The sequence below is a fragment of the Clarias gariepinus genome, chromosome 17, assembly GCF_024256425.1.
Source record: "Clarias gariepinus isolate MV-2021 ecotype Netherlands chromosome 17, CGAR_prim_01v2, whole genome shotgun sequence".
Lineage (NCBI taxonomy): Eukaryota > Metazoa > Chordata > Actinopteri > Siluriformes > Clariidae > Clarias > Clarias gariepinus.
The window spans coordinates 18380322-18401625 of NC_071116.1; the positions used below are offsets into that span (position 1 = coordinate 18380322).

Consider the following 21304-nt stretch of genomic DNA (forward strand, 5'->3'; position numbering starts at 1 on the left):
AACGATAAATAAAAGCCAAATTTTACTAGCAGTCCAAGCTGTGCGTGCTCCTGTTAGGCAGGCCGTGCCCTCCATGCCGGCAGAGCCAGTGGGCCATTTGCATGGAAGGACCAGTTGAATGAAGAGACCAGATTCTCACTACCTGGCATGCAAAATCTTCAGGGCAGCAGTTAACACACACACACACACACACACACACACACACACACACACAGGTGTGTCTGCTGCCGTGGCCTCCCTCCAGAGGTATGGAAATGAGCACTGAGATTTGCGCTTTCTAACCGCTGAATAGGGTGGGGGGGGGGGGGGGGGGGTTAGATGACACACGCAGGAGGATTACAGTAAAGAGTGAGGCGCAGATCAGCTGTGAACACAGTGTCTGTGTACAGGTGAGGGGTTGCATGGTTTAAGGTGACATGTTGAAGTAGATACAGTTCCAGTTAAAGTTTAAGTCGAGTTAAAGTTTGAGTTGAGAGCGTAAAGAAAGTAAAGCTACTGTAAATAGGCAGTTAGATTGATTCAAAGGAGGTTTTAAAAAGAATACCAAGGATGCCACGATCATTTTTGGTGAGGAGGAAGCGGGACGCATGCGGTGAATTGACTTGGGGAGATGATCAAAACTCATCCTGGATCACTCACATCAGTGCAGGTAATGCAGCAGTTTCTAAACAATCACAGAAGTAATATCCCTAATGGCTTGCAATTAAAAATTCATTACAGCTATGAAGGATGGTATGAGAAGTAAATCAGATTTGATTTTATATTTTATTTAGACCTAAATTTGTGTGATTTAGGCCTAGTTTTCAACTTTAGACAATCTTTATTACCGGACAATGCTAGAAGTGATCAGAAGAGTGACCAGGTAGAGTCATTATGTGATAACAGATATCTCATAAAACTCGCACTGGAATCAGATTGCTGATTAGATACTCAGGTTAAATGTAGAATGCATTCATGATACTGACACTTTTTAACTTTTGAAGTAGTGTATTAGTCCTAATTGAATTGAAATGTAAAAATTTCCACATTTATTTATTTATTTTTTATTTTTTGCATATTCCTTGCTGTGGGTGAGCGGGTTAAGGATGTGCGTTTATAAAAAGAATTAAATGCATTCTTTAGGATAGGATTAACTTTATTCTGTCATTATGAATAGACAAATCGAAAGCATCATATCCGTTACGATTTATACTGCCGAAGGTCCTCCTGACGTACATTCATCACTTGTGTAACTTTTTCTGTTAGCTTTGGTAAAGATATAGGTAATTAGTCATATAATTTACTAGTGAAATATCAGTTTTCTTTTTTGTATGTTTTTTCAGCAGTGACAGTAAAGTCACCTGACACCGTCGACCTGCAGTCAGTGCCGTTGTTAAACAGCGTTCCTTCTGAGCCGATTGACATATCCAGCAGTGCTGACCTCGAGTCAACATACGCATCTAGCAGCAATGAATCAGGAACAATGAGTCCTGAACACTGCCATTCTCAGCAGCTTCCTCAGAGTCTTTTACAGTCGATTTCTCCTTCTGATTCAGCGTCAACAACCAGATCCAAGGTATGACCCTTTCAAACTAATTAAAATGTCTAATACAGCTCACTTCTATTTAATTTTTTTTGCAGTTTGATTGAGGGTCGTCCTATTGGTAGGTGTGCGTATGAAGGTATTAGTGCAATCAAGTGTTCAAGTGGATGTTTATGGGAATAAAACACCAGACAATTGTGACAATTTAATTTGTAAATCTATGTAATGTTATGGTCGTTCTAGTCTTTTGGTACAGCTGGAAGATCCGAAATGAACAAAACTGGAATGTCTTCCCTTAAGCATTTTTCTCCCTGTCTCGTCTCCAGGTTCCTACCCCCAGCTCTGGAGACTTCCAGTGTCCCGTTTGCCATAAAATCTTCCCACTCCAGCGCATGTTGACTCGACACCTGAAGTGCCACAGCCTTATCAAGAGACACCCGTGCAGGTACTGCGGCAAAGGCTTCAACGACACGTTTGACCTGAAGAGGCACATGCGCACACACACAGGTGATGACACTCTACACACGCACCTCTTGCAGAGATCTCTCCCCGCTAGAAGCCCTCCGTTTCTCACCCACGCACTCCTGTGTGCAGGTATCCGGCCATATAGGTGTGAGCTTTGTGAGAAGGCCTTCACGCAGCGCTGCTCACTGGAGTCTCACCTGCGCAAGATCCATGGTGTGAGGCAGCAGTACGCTTACCGGCAGCGACGCTCCAAGATCTTTGTGTGCGAGGACTGCGGCTTCACTTCCAGCCGACCAGACGAGTACTTCATGCACGTACGTCAGAGGCACCCCGACAGCCCAGCACTGCGCAGATACTACCGCAAACATATGCAGGAGACCCCCTCTCAGCCCCGCATCTCACCCTTCATGCTCTACCCAACCACAGCGTTTTACATGTGAAACCCAACGCACTGTTTCCCTGAGCCTCTGCTGAATCTGCATACCTGGTAACATGAGCAGGCAGGGTTATGTAGGCCCACTAGCATTATGATATACAAATACACAAGGTACAGTAGGTAAGGTTTGTGGACGTCTCACCATCACACCCATATATTTTATTTGGAACATTCTGTTATCCTTTGCGCTTATAATAACCTCCACTGTTCTAGGAAGACTTTCCGCTAAATTTTCCAGCATAGCTGAAAATGTGATCATTCTGCCACAAGAGCATTAGTGAGATCAGACACTGATTTTGGGCAAGGAGAGCCCAAGGCGTTCAGATTAGTTAAGGTCAGAGGTCTGTTTAAGGCACTTAAATGTTTTATCCATTCCAACTTGGGTGCAAGTTTTGGACAAGGCACTGTCAAGCTAAAAAGAAAGTGTAAGTCTACACCTTAAAAACATCATATAAAAAAACTTAGTGGTGGCATTTTGGTTAACACCAAAAGATGTGATGGTCAGGTGTCCGCAAACTTTTGGTCATAAAAAGAATGCATGTTAAAGAACACATTGTTTTAAGCATATTCTTTGGGTGCAGTCTGTCGTTTTAAATCAGTTTACGTAACTGGTTTTCCATTTTTACCACATTTTATTCTAATATGTTAATAATATCAGGTTCATTATGCCTGTACAGTTATTATAATCCTTTCTTTGGTCAATATTTTTTATACATGTCAATAATATTTGTGCTTTAATAAAAAAAAATCTTTCTTGAGAAGTTTTGGAAGCCAAGATCCAATGCTCTACACCAAATATATCAATATATCATTTAGTTAACAAAGTGAAAGTGAACTTAAGTAAATCTTGGAGGCACACGGTTTTTATTTATTTTGATAAAAAACAACTTTGCTAGTTCTTATTAACACCTCGATAATGATATAATAATGTCTTTACCACACCTTAAAAAGCAATTATTCACTCAAGCATTTTATGGACAAATACAATTTAGTAGTCCTGTAATAAATATGTACTAGTTGGCTAACATTTATAGTTCTTAAATGTGCAATACCTTTAATACTTACTTTGTACAAAAGATAATAAAATCTTTTCAGTACACAGTGCATTACAACAGCACACCTGGGATTCAGTGGTCTTTCTCTATGTCCTCTCCTCTTTTTTTATTTGATTTTGCCTAAGCTAATGTGAGTGTATTAGTGTCCGTGCCTTACACACCCTATCACTTTGATAGATCAGATGGGACTTGTAAAAACAAGCTTAAGTGTGTATCAAAAGGAGTATCATACAAACTGAAAGACCATATACCCATTTTTCATTAACAAGTGCAATCAAGTGTCAGCCTGCATGAAACTGAAATCAGTGAAGATCAATGAGGCCTATAAAGTAAACATTAACAAATTAAGCTTGCTACTTGTTACTGATTGAACCCCAGTTGCACTTACAGTACTCCTGATTGGTATTAACGACAGGACGGGTCTCAGCAGTGTGGCTTAGAGGAAGGTGTGGAGAGTTTTAGTTAGAGCTTGGACTATACAAGCTGACTGAGAATGTCAGAAAATTATGCTGGACCCACACAGAAAACCTGACACTGGCTCTTTGCACAGCGGTGCTCAGGAGAGCTCAGAGCTGAAGTAGCGTTCCCACATCTGGAGCTCTCTGCTTTCTGCACACACCAGCAGGTATGACTCAGTCTTCACCTGTGGCCAACGCGCCTGAGAGACAAAAAAAAAAAAAAAAAATGCAAAGAGATGCTAACAGAGACGCATACATGCTAACAAAGCTAACATGCTAACATATAAGGTTTAGTTTTTTCAGCCTTAAATCAGGTCATTTTGAATTTTGAACCAAGCAAAACAGCACCACAAATATGATATCATAAAAAAAACACAAAAGAAGTGATACAAAGTGTGGTTTTTATTTAAAGCCAGACTGCAAATTCATGCAGTTTTACCAGTGACGGTTGTGTCAGGTGATTATACCTAACCTGAAAATGGCACTGTTGCAGCATTATCTGTGGTTTTTGTACATTTCTAAATCAGTGTAGTCCAGCAGCATGATATTTTTGCCTTGCGTACCCTTTCCCTATGCCAGCATGTAATAGGCTGGCATTAGTGAGAACTTGCTATATAATGAATTGCTCCACCCAAATAGTTCCTCTGTTGAGCGTCTGATAAAAATTACATTTAACTTTCACTTCTAATATCATCACTAGTTAATCAGTGGTTCAGTGGTTTCCACTCACCCTGTGGAAGATCAGCAGGTGGCGCAGCAGAGGTCTCACTAGTGGGTAATGGCAGACAGGGGGCACTGCTGAGTTCTGCAAATATAAAAGTAATGTACAGTACAGCATTATGAAGCACCGTGAAAACACAACAGGGAGGTAATGGCTTCTGGATTGCTTGCTGTGTTTTCTCTTTCGACATCTTTCATAATTATTTCCCAGATGAATGTGCCACTGATTTTGTGATTACAATAAATGATTGGCCACGTCTTTATACTTTACCTTCATAAAAAATATCAGTGCCCGTGAATCTGCATGCATAGGCATTGGAAACACCCTGTGTCCCCTGTGAGCTAAAGCATACAACCCTGTGACTGTGAAAGTGTGGTCAAGGCACCTCTAAGTTATTATAATATAATAGCTTTGATATGAGCTTTCAGGATATTTGTCCCATTTGATTGGTCAATAAAATGGGGTTTTCCAAACCTCATGACTAAAAAAACAAGTAGGCCTATAAATTTTGTCAACTTGGACATAACTTATTCTGTTATTGTAAATGTCAGGAATAAAATGTTATTTACCTTTAAAAATAAAAACAAAATATGATTGTACACAATTGATGAAATGTTCATATAAGAAATGTGTACTGAAAGTTTTATATTATTGTTAAAATGCTCCGTGGCAGAAAAAAAGGGTTGAGAACCCATACACTACCCTGTTACAGGAAGGCACAAGACAGGAAACAAGAAAAGTCCAGGCCAGAATGTTAAAATATTAAAATGGAGTAACTGATGAAGAGTTTGTACTGTATAATTAGCACAGAAGTATCTTGACACTAGAATCAAGGACATAAATGGCATTATCGAAAAAAGAAAAAAAAAAGGTTTTTGATTTCAGGGGTACTTTCATGCATTGTTTAAATGAGCCATCTTTATTTTAAACAATATCGCTCCATTCACACAGAAGCAGAGAGAGAGAGAGAGAGAGAGAGAGAGAGAGAGAGAAGCTAAGAGGCAGGCTTACATCCCTGAAAGGCTCCACACAGCAGGCAGGCAGAAAGACAGGCGATGGGCACACACACAGTTCTGTGGTCAGATGAGAAAGAGCCATTAGTGCGGTCCTGTGGAAAACGGAAAAACACACATATATACGTCCCCTTCTCCCATGACTTGGCACTACACTTTAGAGAGGAATGTGCAAGCCAATAAGCCACACAACAGGAGAAAGGTCATGCTTTACAGTGCGGTGGCATGCATACTGTAATTCCGAGTGCCCGTCTGGTGCCTGCTCCACACATGTAAAGCATAAGAAGATACTGTAGAGTATTTTTTTTTTTCTTTAAGAATGGCTTGCTGATGTGAAAGCAGAAGGCAGTGAGAGGTGGTTCAGCGCTCTGCTTTCTAGTCACAAGGCCTGGGTGTGGAGTGGCTGCGCTCTTTCTTTGATTGGCGCCTGCTGGTGCAGAACTCGCGGTGGCTTATTCCTGGATGACACATTTATAACTGTTCTCTGGGTAAAGGTTTAAACATAAACATTCATGGCATAACAATGAGCTCCACTGTGTTTGTGTGTGGGGAGTTGGTTTATGTCCATCTGATATCATTCAGCAACTATTTTGAGCTTTAAAGCGTAGGTTTTAAGCAATAATTAAACTAGTTATAATTAAACTAAACAGCTTCTGACTTTCTTTGTGGCCTAAAAGCAAAGCTTAATTTATTGTGCAATAATAATAATAATAATAATAATAATAATAATAATAATAATAATAACAATAATAATAACAATAATAATCAAAAAGAACTTTTTATCAGATTGCATCACCGATCTAAAAATACGCTTTAACTGTTTAAAGACGCACAAGAAGTGGTCAGTGCTATTATTATTTTGAGAAAAAAAAGCACTATATTTAATAGGCTCTGCAGCACACTGGCAGTCATCGGCTAAATAAATAAATCGGCCCGGAACGCTCAGCTTCCCAAATCATTCAGCATTTCTATCCCATGTAAGTTCGTTCTGTCATTATTTTTATTTAATTGTGCCTGTTGTATTTATTCCAAAGCTCCCTATGCAGTCATCTTTAACTGAAAGTCATAATCACATGTGTTGCAGTTAAGTGTTTGTGTATCTTGCATCTGCTATAGTTAACTATTGTGTTATAGGCATCTGTGCTTCATTCTTGCTCTCCCGCTTACATTCACAGTGCTTGTTTATGCTTGTTATCATGATTTTCTGTTAATTATTCAGATTTATTCAAAATATGCCCTTTGATTTTTAAAACCATGTTCCATCAGAGAATGCTTTCACTTTGCTCCAGTTAAATTTCTGTAATTATTATTTTTACACAGCCTGTGTAAAATGGCTGCCCTGCCATGGATTGGCACCCCGTCCAGGGTGTACCCCACCTGGTGCCTTAAGTCTCCTGGGATAGGTTCCAGGCCCCCTCTACCCTGTATACAGAATAAAGCGGTATAGACGATAAGTGAGTGATTGAGTGTGTGAAATGGCTAAATATTATGAATGTACTGTAGTAATGATCCTTTAGTGACCTTACAATCTGGCACTGTTCTTATTTAAAAGTTGATAACTAAATGAAATAACTAATTTCTGAAAACTGCCTCAGCTTTTGCACACACATATGGCTTTGTTTCTTGCCTTCTTGTTTCTTGTCCTGCTGGTCCTTGAGTCTGTGGATCTCATCACGCAGGGTGTCTACTTCTTGTTCCAGGTCTTTGTTTCTCTGCTCAGCCTCCCTCAGTTGCCTGAGAGAACAAGGTCAACAGTTAGGAATTGAGCAGAAGAATAACAGCTAATTGAAATAAGTGGTGTAAATAGATAGCAAGGGTGGTTAATACAGTAGGCAAGGTACTGTAGGAGCATAAAGTCCTGTTCCAAGGTGAACATGACCTTGTTTAAGCACCTTTGTGTGAAATATTCTGAGGTTTAACAAAAGTGTGCAAGCACCTAATAAGGCTCACAAGGGTGTGCTTGCGGACAAGTAGGTCAGTGGACCAGGAAGGGTGGTGTGGTTTGTAAGGCAGTGGGTTAGTGAGAAAAGTAGGGCAGACAAAGAGCAGACAGGTAAATGCAAAGCAGGGAAGTGGGACAGGTATAGTAGTTTACCTCTGCAGTTCCTGGATTTGGGCATTAGTCTGTTCTGTATCTGGTGTGGTTGGAGGCTCTACAATACTGTGTTCAAGGGCCAGGGGAAAATCTGTCTGAGTTGACACCTCCTGAGCCTCCCTGAGCTGCCACACTTGATTCTGAAATATTCATAGACACACTCACTAATGTTATCTAGAGCACCATGATAAAGGCAGTGGTACCCAGAGCTGGTACTGTAGCACAGGAAATTAAATGCCTCTTACATAATTTACAATCAGGGTTTTTGTGTACACTTATTACCAATAGGATTATACTGTATGTGATCATCATGTGATTTGAAGGTATCTACTGTATCTATCTATCTATCTATCTATCTATCTATCTATCTATCTATCTATCTATCTATCTATCCATCCATCCATCCATCCATCCATCCATCCATCTATCAATCTATCTACTGAACTTCAGTAACTGATTAGGGTGTATCTAGAGCAGAAGTGTTTAAATCTAATTCTGAAGGAAGTCTCAGGATGGTCTCCACCAACACTTGCATCAATGGGTGATATGGAACAGGCAATCCACCCACTGACATGCTTTTGGAAGTTGGGAAGAAAGTGGAGACCCCAGAGGAAACCCAAGTGGACATGGGAGGAATATGACAAACTTCACACCAGCAGTAACCCCAGTAAAGCTCAGGATTGAATCTGGGTGCTGGGGCGACATGCTATCTACGTACTACTCACCCTTAAATGCTAGTACACCCCAACTGGTGATCTACAGTATGCCTACTTTGATCCTAATCTACTATTTTGTGTTAAACATGAGTATTAAATTATTTAATGCATGTAGTTTTTAAATAATTAATACACATTTTACTGCTAGTTTTCAGAAACACAATGTTTCTTGGGAAATGCTAATGCTAATATGAAACTAATGTGTAATATGGTTGAGATTGTTTTTTTTATACCAGTTTCTCCTGCAGGTACAGAGACTCTTGAACTGGCTGCTGGTCAATCTCCATCATGATGTCTTGGCTGCGGTCCACAGCTCCTGTTTCTCTGGAGCAGAATAAAAGAAGCACACAATGCATGTGGAGGATTACAGCAGATATGCAGGAAAAGGCCAATTTATTGTTTTATTGTATAAAGTATTAGGTAGATACTGGAGACATTGAGTATAATCTTAGAGAATTATCACCTGGTAGCAGTATAAGAGTATCCAACAAATGCTAGGTGAATTCCTGTAGGTGCTCTGTCCATTACATCAGTTAAAGTTTCCTACAACACATATACACAAACACAGGCACAAGATCCCAGTGCTGTGTATCATGCTCCATAACCATACTTGGGCAATAAAATACTCTAAAATACAGTGGATATGTATGTACTGTTTCACTGAGGCAGTCATCCAGCACATCAAAGTTGGAGGTGTCTGTAGCGTTGGAGACTTCAGGCTGATAGGGAGCAGGCAACTGGTGCAGGATACTCCACTGAAGTCCACTGAAGAAGGGATGACTCCGGAAATCTGCAGAGCCATTTGCACCCAGTCTCTCATTCCTGTCACATAGCAAACTTGTGATCAGGGAGCGTGCCTCTTCGGAAATCTCCACAGCAGATGCAGGAAACTCAAAATAATCCTGTAGAGACGAAAATATACAGACATACAGAACCCAAGATAATACTCAAATTTCAGTTGTCTTCTATTACTTGTGAGATCTTGAATCTTAAACTCATCTTTACTGTAAAATCTTTTGCTTTCTATCTAAGCCTTTTCCCCCTCATTTACCTGAAAGTGGATTATTTTTGCATAGGTTTCAGACAGAGACTCTGCGTAAAAGGGAGTTGACCCAAATAGCATCTCATACGCGCACACACCAAGAGCCCACCAGTCACACTCTGTACCATAGCCTCCTCCACCTTCTACCGCTCGCAAGATCTCTGGAGACAGGTAGTCTGGAGTACCTACAGCCAATGAAGAGTGAACCTGCAAACACACACACACACACACACTGTATATTCAGTCACATTCCTATGTTTTACTCAAAGGCATTTTTTGAGTCTGGGTAACTTCAAATGCTTAAAAAAAATAACACATGCGAGCAAATGATGGATTATGTCAGATTACGCCTGTAGTTATTCCTGGATAGTGCACTGTGACCTCACCATACCATCATCCTGCAGTCTTAAACATGACCCAAAGTCCCCCAGTCGTACATGTCCATCTGCTGTTAGCAGGATGTTATCAGGCTTTACATCTCTAGAAGAAAGAGCACAGGTTTTTATACCTAGCACAATCTCATACCTAGCCAAATATACTACTACACACTGGGACTTGATTGATATACAGTAGGTTTAAAAAGTCTACACACCCCTAATTAAACTGCTGGCTCAATTTGACTACTAAAGTCTGCAAACAGCTTACAGAGATCTTACAGTCAAAAGGTATTAATCAGAATACAGAGATACTGTACAAATGGATTGCCAAAATATTGGATATACCATGGAACACCATGAAGGTCATCAAAAGTGAAGAAAAGGGGGCAATATCTGGCAAGTATTGGTCACTCGCTGCACCAATGCAATCTGTTTAGATGTGATTTTAAAAGATTTGGTGTAAACATAAGACAGCTCATCACCTAAAGAATACCCAAAGTACAGTATTCCCATGGTGATAGATTGTGGTGGCAGCATCATGCTGTGAGGCTTTACATAAAAGCTTTCAGACTTTTAGACTTGCAATTATCTTGGTTTCATTATTATATCACAACAACTGGCAATTTTAACTGCAGTTCTGTAGACTGTTATGCCCACTGTATTTTCCAATGTATTTTCTTTATTCAAATTTTTGATAAAGATAATAATTTTAAGGTGCTTCAAGTTGCAATAACCAATAGATTTTATTTGCTTTAGGTAAATATAGTCTTATTATAGGACAGGACAGTCAAAAAACTCCACAAATATATAATAATATAAATATTTATATAATGGGGGTCCTAGATACGTATTAATTACACTATCTAAGAAAAAAAAAATATATATATATATAATAGGGGTCCTAGATACATATTAATTACACTATCTAAGAAAATTTTGACCCCAAGAGACAGCACTAAAGCTTTTTCAAACTTTCTTTTATAAGGTGTTGTTTGTTCAAAAATAGCATTATTTCCATAATATTTTATATATTTAAAGAGATAGTAACTGTGCTTTCCACCAATGGAAATTAAAATATTGAAATCAGTGGCTAAGCAGCATTTCAATCTACAGTACCACACTAGTGCACACTAGTAACCCACCCAAATCTACCTGTGGACGTAGCCAAGTCTGTGGACAGAGTCAATAGCCATCACCATCTCTGCTAAGTAAAACTGGGCCATGTCCTCTGGAATATGGTCACCAAATTTACTAAGCAACGTCAGCAAGTCTCCTCCAACATAGTAATCCATTGCTAAGTACTACAACAGAACAATGCACAAATAACATATTAATCACGTACAGTGTGCTCGATGACACTTAATATATTTGATAAAAGCCAAATGATGAAATGCATGATTTCTATCAAATCATACAATGTAATTGTCATCTTGGAAGGCATAGTGCAACTCAGTGATCCAACGACGATCTCCTTTTAGCAAAACCTCCCTTTCCTCCTGATAGCATGCTGTCTGAACATATGTATGAAGAAAAAAAAACAAGTACTTAATAATATGATACCCTAGAAAGACCATACAGAAGGCTTAAGGATTATGTGAACTGTTTTACCTCTCCACGCTTCAGCATGTCCCATTTGTTCATTATCTTTAGTGCATAGACCTGCTGAGTTTTGCGCATTCTGGCCACAGCAACCTGTAACAACCCAACTGCATTTTCATATGTTTATGGCTACTACATTCGTCTGCATTAGACTGTGTATTAGACAATAAAAAGACTCTTACCTCACTGAAGGTTCCCCGGCCAATCACCTTTAAGATGTTGAAATCATCCCTTTTTATGCGCGTCTTCTTCACTTGTCTCACCAGAGGCTCTGCTGTAATATGATAAGTGAAGAGGAATAATGTCAGCTGTGATATACAAAAAGGATAAGAATTGTGATAAGAAGGAGAAGGAGCACGTGAGATGGTGGGGTTGTGGTTATTGTACATGGCTGACAATATAAAAAAAAAATAAGCCATGCCATCCTACTAACATAATGCAAGTCTTCCATCCATCCATTAATTATCTATACCACAGGGGTCTAGAGCCTATATCAAAGAACTTTAGCCACAAGGCCTAAAGTTACACCCTGGATGGGGTACCAACATATTGCAGAGTACAAGCAGACACACTTACACCGCATGGGCATTTTGCAAAACCCGTCACCCTAGATCATGAGGACATGAGCGTATCTGGGGAAACCCGCAAACACACTAGTGGCAAGATTCAAACCTAAACCCCTGAAGATTAGTTTAAGTGACTAAGTCACTGTGCCACCTAATGCAATTCATGTAAGAAATAAAAAAAACAGGACTTGCTTTTGTATAAAAAACTATAGGGTGATGTGACCCCACCTTCCATTCTATAACAATTGACCAATTATTAAAGTTTTTAGCTTTTTGTTAAAGAACATGTCATAGTTGTTTTTTCTTCCAGTTATAACTACAATTTACATTGTGGAATGTCAACAAAATACAGATTAATTCCTTTTATTGCTTGCATTATAGCATCTATAAACAGAGATCTTAAAATAAATAAATATAATTAATCTTTGATTTTTTTTTAACTTTCCTGTACATTTCACATTAACTTGTTAAAAAATGTCCAATTGAAGAATACTTAAAAATTTTTAAAATCTGTTCAGTATTAGGTTTAGATTATGTGTCTGCCATAAACATCCCAAAAAATAAGTTGTTCCTATAGAAGCATCAATATATTCAAACAAGCACATTAATATAAAACCGTGAATTGAATTTGAAGTTTGATTTTAATTATGCATATACTGTATGTGTAAAAACTAAACCCTGATAGCAAACAAATTATCTACCAACTCTCTAGTCCAGTACTATGCTGTACATGGCCATAGGTAATTTTTCAGTAATAGCTTTTGTGCAACCCTTTCAGTTTTACTAATGACCACATGAACACATTGCAGGAAGTTGCTGAATGATAAATCAGACATCTGCATGTTGCACCACATCCTGAATCTTTTTTTGCACAATTTTACCAGTAAAAGATTTTGTTGAGTGTCTTTTTGATACAATATTAAATCATGCACAGCATTTTTAAAGTATTTCACACATTTATCTATTTATCAATAATGGCTAAAAATGTGAATTTTTAGGAAATTGTTTGATGTACACTAACTTGCAGATCTTCAATTGCTTTTGTTTTAAACCGATACCCCTTCTACCTTTAAATAAGTCCATTCCTCACTCAGAATCAAGTGTCCTCCCGTTATAAGAAAAAAACTGTTTCCCTTTAAGAAAGAAATGTTCATAAATAGAACAGATGATGCTAAGAATAGGTTGCCACTGCTTAAGACTTTTTTAAGGCAAGTTTTTCCAGTGCCTTGGATCGCAGACTCATACACACAGACACACACATACACGAGAGGAATGTAAGTGAGAGCAAGGCAACAGTGTAAACTGTTTTAGTAAAAAGAAGTTTCCAGAAGTGTTTCTCCATGTCCCAAACACTTCTCACGCTAGTAACTGAGGCAGGAGAGTGGTGGGACAAACCGGGGTACGGAGACTGGCCAGAGGTTTATGATATAGAGAAGTTTGAGGTAGAGAGATAAAGTGAAAGAGCTTTGTGTTAAGAGGGGATGAGATAAACAAAGAGAGGGAAAGGAGTTTGGAATCGGAAGAAAGAGCATTTTGAGTCCCATTCCATCTCTTTCGTAGCCAGGGGGTGTTTAGAAAGTGACGAAACTCTATTTAATTGATAGGGGTTACTTAAGTAACCTCTCTGTACTTTGAACTCTGTACAAAGCACAAATGTTTCATAATGCTTGCCTTTTTACTTTGATTAAACTCTAACAAGTTGATCTTTTGTGTGATTTTTGCCTTCTGCTACAAAAAACTCTGATCCCCACATAAGTCATGCTGCCAACCAGAAAACCTACAGTCCTGTGACAATCAGCTGCTGAGTCCAGATAAAAGACTGGGATGTACAGATGAAATAATTCTATAGGTGCTCGATTAGATTGGGATCTGGGGAGTTTGGAACATAGGTTGGTGGCCCTGGGCTCTTTGTGCAGAGGGCTGTGGTGCACTGGGTGTTCTGGTACCTTTGTATCGTGGTCAGCCTTGACTTTTATTGATGATTTGTCCTGCATTGGTGTTTCTGTGGGATGGGACCAAACGGACTATGTTTCATTCTTTATGTAAGCCAGCTTGCAATCACATACATTATTACAGCCATTACAGTACATTATGACCACCTGCCTAATATTGAGTAGGTCCAACATTCTGCAAACCAAAACAGTGATGTTCTGTCTGTGTGTATTCTTACACCTTTCTATGAGAACCAGCAATAATCTTTTCAGGAATTTGAGCTATGCTAGCTTTTTTTTTTTTTTTTTTTCCCTTTTTATTACTTTTTCCCTTCCTCCCGGATAACAACCGTGAGCAACTGTAACCAAGAATAAGCAAATTCCCTTTAGGATTAATAAAGCTCTTTAAATCTTGAATCTTGAATCTTTTTTTCAATGGATCTGAAAACTTTGCTCTCTAGGAGCTTTGGTTGCAAATCAACCGGTCGTGGTTTACCAGTTTCCCCTCCTTGGACCACTTTTGGCAGGTCCTGACCACTGAACACGAGTTGAAGTTTTTAAGTACCTTCGATTCTTGTCAAAGTTGATCAACTACTTCCGCTTGCATATTTTTTTCTTTTGTTTACTTGTTAACTAATATATCCCATCCACTTTCAGGTGCCATTGTTATAAGATATTGTAACTGTAGTTACTGTGACAAGGGGTTAAATTGTGATGGCTAGATGACTGAGTCAGCGCACCACCAAAACTTCAACTCTTGAGGTGGTCGAAGGAAAGAAATCTGGTGAACCTGTCACAGTGTGATAGGTGGCCAAGGCTCATTGATGCAGATGGAAACAAAGGCTGGCCTGTGTAGTCCGATCCAATAGAAGAGCTACTAGCACTTAAATTGCTGAAATAAATAATCCTGGTTCCATCATAAAGGTGTCAGAACATACACACATTACTGTTTTGATTGCAGAACGGGACCTACTGAATATTAGGCAGGTGGTCATAATATTATTGCAAATCAATGTACAGTATGTGTGTGTAAAAATGCTAATTACTGTGGGGAAATTCTGGCAAACCAGAAAAGATAAAAATTTATAAAAAGATTTTTAAAAAATCTGGGGTTTTCTACCTATAACATACTTAACATACTTTGAGACTTAAATGTTAAAAAATAAATAAATATCACTGTAGAAATCTATTTATTTACTTTTTAACATTGCCTAGTCGAGGGACCAGTGTACAGTTTAATAAACACAGATAGTTTACCTAAAGCTCTTTAAAACCTTGCTAGCTAAGTTCAAACACAGCGAATGCTAGAGAGTTGTTGAATATTTACTTGCAGTGGTGAAGTGGTCATAAATCAGATATTGGTTATCAATCTGTCCCTATACTGTATGTAGTAGAAAATGATAACCTTCACACACATGTTTAAAATAACAAATTGTCCAAAGCTGAGCCTCAAAGGAAGGGACTCTTAAAGACACTTTATAAAGGAATACTATAATGCATAGAAACATTGACACCAGCTCGACACAGTATTATTGACAATTTAAATGGGTTAAAATAGTCTAAGACTAGTAAAGACTAACAGCTATTTAAAAAGAGTCTGAAGTTTGACTTTAATTTTAGCAATTAAACTATTTCTAGTATCATTTATCACTGTAACAATTACGTTAGATTGTTAATTAGAAATATCTCCACAGTTACTAAATATACAAGATTTAAAAATCTCTTCTTGTCAGCAGACGTGGCTGTAGTGGCTATAGGACTATTAAGATAAGCTCCATGTTGTAACACCTGATTGACATTATTCAGGATATCAGTTGATAACAAGGTGTTTAAAAAATGGGTATGTAAAGTTAAAAGTTACAATGTAGAATTTGTAAACAAGTTACAATATTTTTAGGGAAATTTTTATGATTAGTAGCTGCTAATTAATTCCTGTACAAATGTATGGAAGGGTTGAATCTAAGCAAGTCATTGCAGTGCTGTTTTACAATACACCTGTTGCTCAGAATCACAGCCACATGATTGCATTTATTGCATGACTAAAAAAGTGAGTAATGATTTCTGATCAAGCATAAGAAGTATGGCATGACTCAGTCATAAGGAAATACTATTTTTGGACCAAACCTTTGGACTATGTACTTGTCGGAATCCACACGCAAGACGAAATCCAATTCTGATCAATAATGTTAAGGCTTAAATTTACTGAGGTACATTTATCAGTAATGTATTTTTATCCGAATTCTAATGCTAACACATTGTTTGTATGTGTGGGCATGTGTGTAAATTCACACATATCTTTATAAAGACGAGATACTGTACTGATCAAACATGTACACATTGTAGCGTTTTTGACTTCAATGTACATCGATGGGGGCCGTAAGATGAGTAATAGAACATAACAAAATGTTTTTTGGAATTTCTGTCTGTCTGTTTTTCTGTTTGTTTGTGCACGCATTACGTAAAAACTACTGATCAATTTTTCACATTTGTACTTGGCCGAGCTTGAGGTAACATATAGGCGTTGTTTCATCTCAATCGGTCCACAGTGACAGAAGATATGCTACTTTAAAATTTAAATGGAAAATGACCTTATATCATAAAAACATTTTAAAACACGCTTATGAGTGTGCAGTTAAGTACTCAATAAACGAGATCTCACACGTTCATTCCGTGGACTTTACGGTAACACGTAACATTTTAGTTCATTCCAAAATTTAACTGATGGTGCTATACATTTTTTAAATGTGCTTATGAGTGTGCAATTAAATTCCATGCGAATAACTGCACGGTAACATTTAGTATGCATATAAACTCTGACTCGTGTCTGGGTTTTTTTTTGTAGTTTTTTTTGTTTGTTTGTTTGTTTCAGGTAACAATACTTTCAATAGAAATCTATAATAAAAATAGATTTTCCACTTACATTTACATTATACTGTACATTATACTGTACCTCACTATGTTTCTCTGTAATAATATATTTGTAAAGTCATACAGTGGCCTTTAAGCATCAGATAGCATAAAGAATGAATTTTTTAAAAATTAATTTAATTAAAAAGTTTATCTACATTTCTAACAAAATATAAACTTTATCAGATGTAACAATGAGAATAAGGCCTAAAATCCTGGTGTAGCTGTTTACGTCTGACAGTCAGCTAGCATTTAACAGATTAGGTATAAAGCTGTTAGTTAGGCTAAGCTAATGTTTTACCGCATTCCTTTGTTCTGTGGTAAAAGTTGCATCAGTAAGTGGTTTAAGGATTTTTTGTGCATCTCTGATCTGTTTCTACTTGAACTTGAGTTTAGAGATGCAGGTATGCCAATATTAATATAAAAAATAACAAATAATGCTTTAAATCTCCTTATTCTGCCAATTAAAGACATAGTACAATAACTTCTTGACATTATGCATCAGCTACAAAACACGTCACGCTTCATGAAACAAACTTTAAACCTTGCAATCAACTAAACACTTATCAAACGTAAACCATTTTACTTTACCAAACTATATCAACTTTTTTTGTACTTCTCTAAACAGTATCATGTACTGATAGGTGATTTGTGCTGAAAAAGCACCTGGAAAGCCACTAAGGGTGCAGTGACACCAACTTGATGTTGATGGTGGGCCATAGGCATGCTTGTGGAAAGTTGGGAATCACTCCCCACCCTTCCTTCTGTTTACCATTTCCCCTCATCAGTGGAACAGAGCTGAGCAGTCTGCCAGCCACATAAATGGAAATATCACTATAACAGAGGCACCGCCAACGAATCTCTCTTGCTCTTCCCCCTGTTCATGACATACTGTACATAAACACGTTTACTGGCAGCTGACACTATATGGGAGCTGGAGACTCAACTGTAACTTAAGCAAAAAATAACTCTGGCTTTGCTGGGGCTTTGCTCTGTCCAGTGGCCACTGGTATTCCAGCACCTGTTGGATACCCAGTGATTCAGAAGATCTGGCATTGTTCCATCTCTAGCATATTTACACACATGTAGTCATGGATTTTTTAAGGCGTCTTGACTGTATTAACTGTACATGTAGAGTATAACAGCAAATTAGACTTTTTGAGTGTTTGAGAGGTATATTTGTAACAGCCTGGTTCTGTGTGTATGTTGATTCTGGCTATATTTGCTACTTCTCCATCATGAAGTCATCAAGTCATGGTGAAGTCTAGACCTCCATGTACGGAGTGACAAGACCAGTGTGTTTGTGTTTGTGGGGGGCACGAATGGATGTGGCAGGGGCAGGTACTTTTGTTATAAACCACTGACAGATGGCAGTTTACCTTACTCTTTGGTTAAACCATTAATCTTTGCTTTATCAATCACTAGGACGATTATTAATGTGCCGAGAGTTAGGTAGTGTCTAAACTGTCAGAAATGTCTTTCCTTGTGAGGATATTTGGTCCCCACCAAGATACATATACATTTGCCGTATCTGAAACACACAGGGATAAATACTAATATTAAAAGAGTCTTTTGATGATCTCTGGGACACACAGTGACTTTGGCATACTCTCGCCCACATGACCACATCACCTCTGAACAGTGTTCCCTTTCACGACCTTGTGTGCATGTTCACCTCCCAGCTACATCCTTCCTGAGCCCACTGGAGCACAACACAGTTACTAAGCAACGAAACACACACACACACACACACACACACACACACACACACACACACACACACACACACACACACACACACATACCCATACTGAGGGAACACTACTGACCCCACTGCAGGAAGCATCTGACGTATCTATCCCTGGCTGTACTGGAGGACTGGAACTCCTGGTAGACTCCAACAAACAAGTCGAGTAGCGTCTGAAGTCCCACAGGACTGCTATGTGCCAGGCTCCCCATCATCACACCAGACTCCTTCAACAGCTTCTCTCTGGGCAGAGGGGCCTCTCGGGGCCCGGGGCCCGTGGACATGGTGGAATACCACAGCTTACAGTCTGTGTTCTGGCGCAGCTCTATTCCATAGCCTCGACTAAAGTACACTCCCACTCCTATAAATCTGTACACTACCACTTACCTCAAAACATACTGCACATACTTTAATACACTTACCCAGTCCTTAGTGCACCCTGTTCTTTTTTTATGCCCCTCACAAATCAGGCTGTTTGCTTTCTTACTCTCTCCCTCTCTCTTTCACTCTGTCTGTTGTTGCCTTATTCTTCCTCCCTGCCGTCTTTGCGTTTGTCCAGCAAGCATTGATTCCAGCTCTGGCTCAAGCCCTTTTTTGGTGTGTGTCTCCCACCCCTTTGCTTCTGCTCTCTCTCTCTCTCTCTCTCTCCCTCTAATATTCTGTCTCTCTCTACTTCCCTCTATCTCTCAGGTACTGTGCCACTGCGCTCATATATGCGTTGTTCCTCATCTGTCAGAGTTCCTTTACCAAATCTCGTTTCTTTTTGTGAATACCACATATCTAGTGGGACTCTCTTTCTAATCCAGATGCATGCCTCTCCTGCTCTTCATCTCTCCCTCATCACAGTTGTCCAGTCCTTAGCGTGTCACTACTTGCACCATGTGTCCTGCGGTGGGTCTGTTCGGAACAGCTGTTGCTCTTGGTTCTTTTAGAGGGCAGCTCTCTCTCTCTCTCTCTCTCTCTCTCTCTCGCTCTCTTTCTAACTTCTCCCTGTTGCACTGTACCTTTTACAACACAATGCCTCTTCACCCCTCCCTTTTCTTTCTTTTTTAATACTTTGCCCTTTCTCTTCGATGACTGCATGTGCTGCATCTTAGTTTACCCCACATTGGCTCTATTACAGCTTTTTAGATTTAGATTGTTCTCTACTTCATAAAATGTCGAAATATTGATGGTTTACCCACTTCATTTTATTTACTATACTAAATGGTTATGGTATTTACAGCAGTAAAATGACATCTTCAGTTTTTATACTGATGATGTGCAGCCATACTGTATATAAATATGATCATCCTACAGTACATACAGTATTATAAAAAGAAAGCACAAACAAGAAATGCTACCATACTTACTTTCCCCCCTTAAATCTAAATGACTAGGTTAATTTTCATGTGAACTAAGCATCACTAAGTTATATATAACTAAATCACTGTTCAAAGTCCAGAAAACGCCCACTGATAAGGAAAACTAGTGATTGCACTGCCTTCGGTTTGTTTGAAAAGCTTTAGAAGGAAGTGGTGCTAGTTTTCTACTAAGCATGCCTAAATGTGTTTTTTATTTGCAAGGGAAATAAGTTGTCCTCTGAAAGACAAATGAACACATGGAGTTTTGAAACTGAAAGGTAAATTCAGGGTTAATGCAACACCTCTTGTTTAGGAAAAAAAAACACCTGCTTGAATGATTGTACAGTGTGTTGGGCTGCTCTCTAGTGTTGAAGCATGGAGAAATCTGCAAATCATTAAATCATACAAAACTTGGCCAGTTTTTCTTCTTTTATATGTTAATGAATAGCATGTACACAAATGCACCGCATTTATCAGGAATGTTTGTTAGGAGCTCAAGTCTTCCGACAAATATTTGCATCACATTTTCAACAGGCAATCACAAGCTGGTTCGAGTCGAGCACAATGAGGTAAAGATGGATATTTATGAAAATAAGTAAACATGAAACTGATCAGTGATGCTTTGTGTCTTAAACATAAACCTATGCCTGCCCCTATAGCTATATATATAGCTAACAACATTATACAGTATATATATATATTCATGTATATATGATTATGATTATTATTACACCCAAACTTTACCATTGTCTACACTGTTTTCTTTATTAGCATGGACTTATTTAATGTATTTGGCAAAAGAATTATACAGCGGGTAAAATAAGTATCGAACATGTCACCATTTTGCCTCAGTAAAGATATTTCTGAAGGTACTATTGACATGAAATTTTCACCAGATGATGCAATTCATACATGCAAAGGAATAAGACCATAGATGTCTATAAATTAAGTTATGTGTAATAATGTGGAATGACAGGGAAAATTTAACACGCTTACCAAAATTTGTTTAATATGTCAAATAAAAACCTCCTGTATGGAGAAACTAGTTGAATGTATTGCTCAGGTGTAATTCTCCATACAAACAGTCTTCATACTGTATCTTGAAGGTTGCGTGTATTGTTTCTATGAACTGATATTTATTTATTTTTAATTAGATTCAAGTTAGTTTTTTTTTCACTTTGAAACTAATTGAGAGTTTCCTTGACTGTTTGGAATCAATGTCTCGCTAAAATGTCCACCGTTGTTTCATCTTCATCATCCTGGTAGATGGCAACACATTGTTATTGTCATCAAGAATGTCTCTGTACATTT

At 38.4% G+C, this 21304-nt stretch overlaps 2 protein-coding genes across 6 annotated transcripts; one reads left to right on the forward strand and one right to left on the reverse strand.

Annotated features, from left to right (window-relative positions):
* Window positions 1–392: 392 nt before the first annotated feature.
* zgc:171929 (uncharacterized protein LOC100124596 homolog) lies at window positions 393–3124 on the forward strand. 2 transcript variants are annotated; one of them, XM_053475899.1, is made up of 4 exons: window positions 393–649; window positions 1323–1555; window positions 1849–2029; window positions 2117–3124. In XM_053475899.1, the coding sequence occupies exons 1-4, from the start codon at window positions 550–552 to the stop codon at window positions 2425–2427; spliced, it is 825 nt and encodes a 274-aa protein (XP_053331874.1). In that variant the 5' UTR covers window positions 393–549; the 3' UTR covers window positions 2428–3124. The 2 variants fall into 2 exon arrangements, with proteins under 2 accessions (XP_053331874.1, XP_053331873.1); XM_053475898.1 differs by having other exon boundaries at window positions 1849–3124.
* Window positions 3125–3262: 138 nt separating this feature from the next.
* LOC128505465 (myotonin-protein kinase) lies at window positions 3263–19588 on the reverse strand. Of its 4 annotated transcripts, none has more exons than XM_053475894.1 (15): window positions 18733–19587; window positions 11682–11770; window positions 11509–11592; window positions 11316–11411; window positions 11053–11201; window positions 9910–10003; window positions 9533–9730; window positions 9135–9383; window positions 8945–9024; window positions 8715–8805; window positions 7766–7905; window positions 7298–7404; window positions 5669–5730; window positions 4667–4741; window positions 3265–4136 (listed from the first exon to the last, which is right to left on the reverse strand). In XM_053475894.1, exons 1-15 carry the CDS (start codon window positions 18932–18934, stop codon window positions 4035–4037), a joined length of 1818 nt encoding a protein of 605 aa, XP_053331869.1. In that variant the 5' UTR covers window positions 18935–19587; the 3' UTR covers window positions 3265–4034. The 4 variants fall into 4 exon arrangements, with proteins under 4 accessions (XP_053331870.1, XP_053331871.1, XP_053331869.1 ...); XM_053475893.1 differs by having other exon boundaries at window positions 11682–11773; XM_053475895.1 differs by lacking the exon at window positions 5669–5730 and having other exon boundaries at window positions 3263–4136; window positions 11682–11773; window positions 18733–19588.
* Between the last annotated feature and the right edge of the window lie 1716 nt (window positions 19589–21304).

Excerpts from the sequence above, each read along its gene's own strand:
- zgc:171929 (XM_053475898.1), top strand. The coding sequence starts at position 550 with ATGCCACGATCATTTTTGGTGAGGAGGAAGCGGGACGCATGCGGTGAA. Across the intron at positions 650-1,322 it reads GATCACTCACATCAGTGCAG|CAGTGACAGTAAAGTCACCT; the intron begins GTAATGCAGCAG and ends ATGTTTTTTCAG. Across the intron at positions 1,556-1,848 it reads CGTCAACAACCAGATCCAAG|GTTCCTACCCCCAGCTCTGG; the intron begins GTATGACCCTTT and ends TCTCGTCTCCAG.
- LOC128505465 (XM_053475893.1), bottom strand. The coding sequence starts at position 18,934 with ATGTCCACGGGCCCCGGGCCCCGAGAGGCCCCTCTGCCCAGAGAGAAG. Across the intron at positions 11,774-18,732 it reads CAGATGCTTCCTGCAGTGGG|CAGAGCCTCTGGTGAGACAA; the intron begins GTCAGTAGTGTT and ends ATCATATTACAG. Across the intron at positions 11,412-11,508 it reads ACATGCTGAAGCGTGGAGAG|ACAGCATGCTATCAGGAGGA; the intron begins GTAAAACAGTTC and ends ACATATGTTCAG.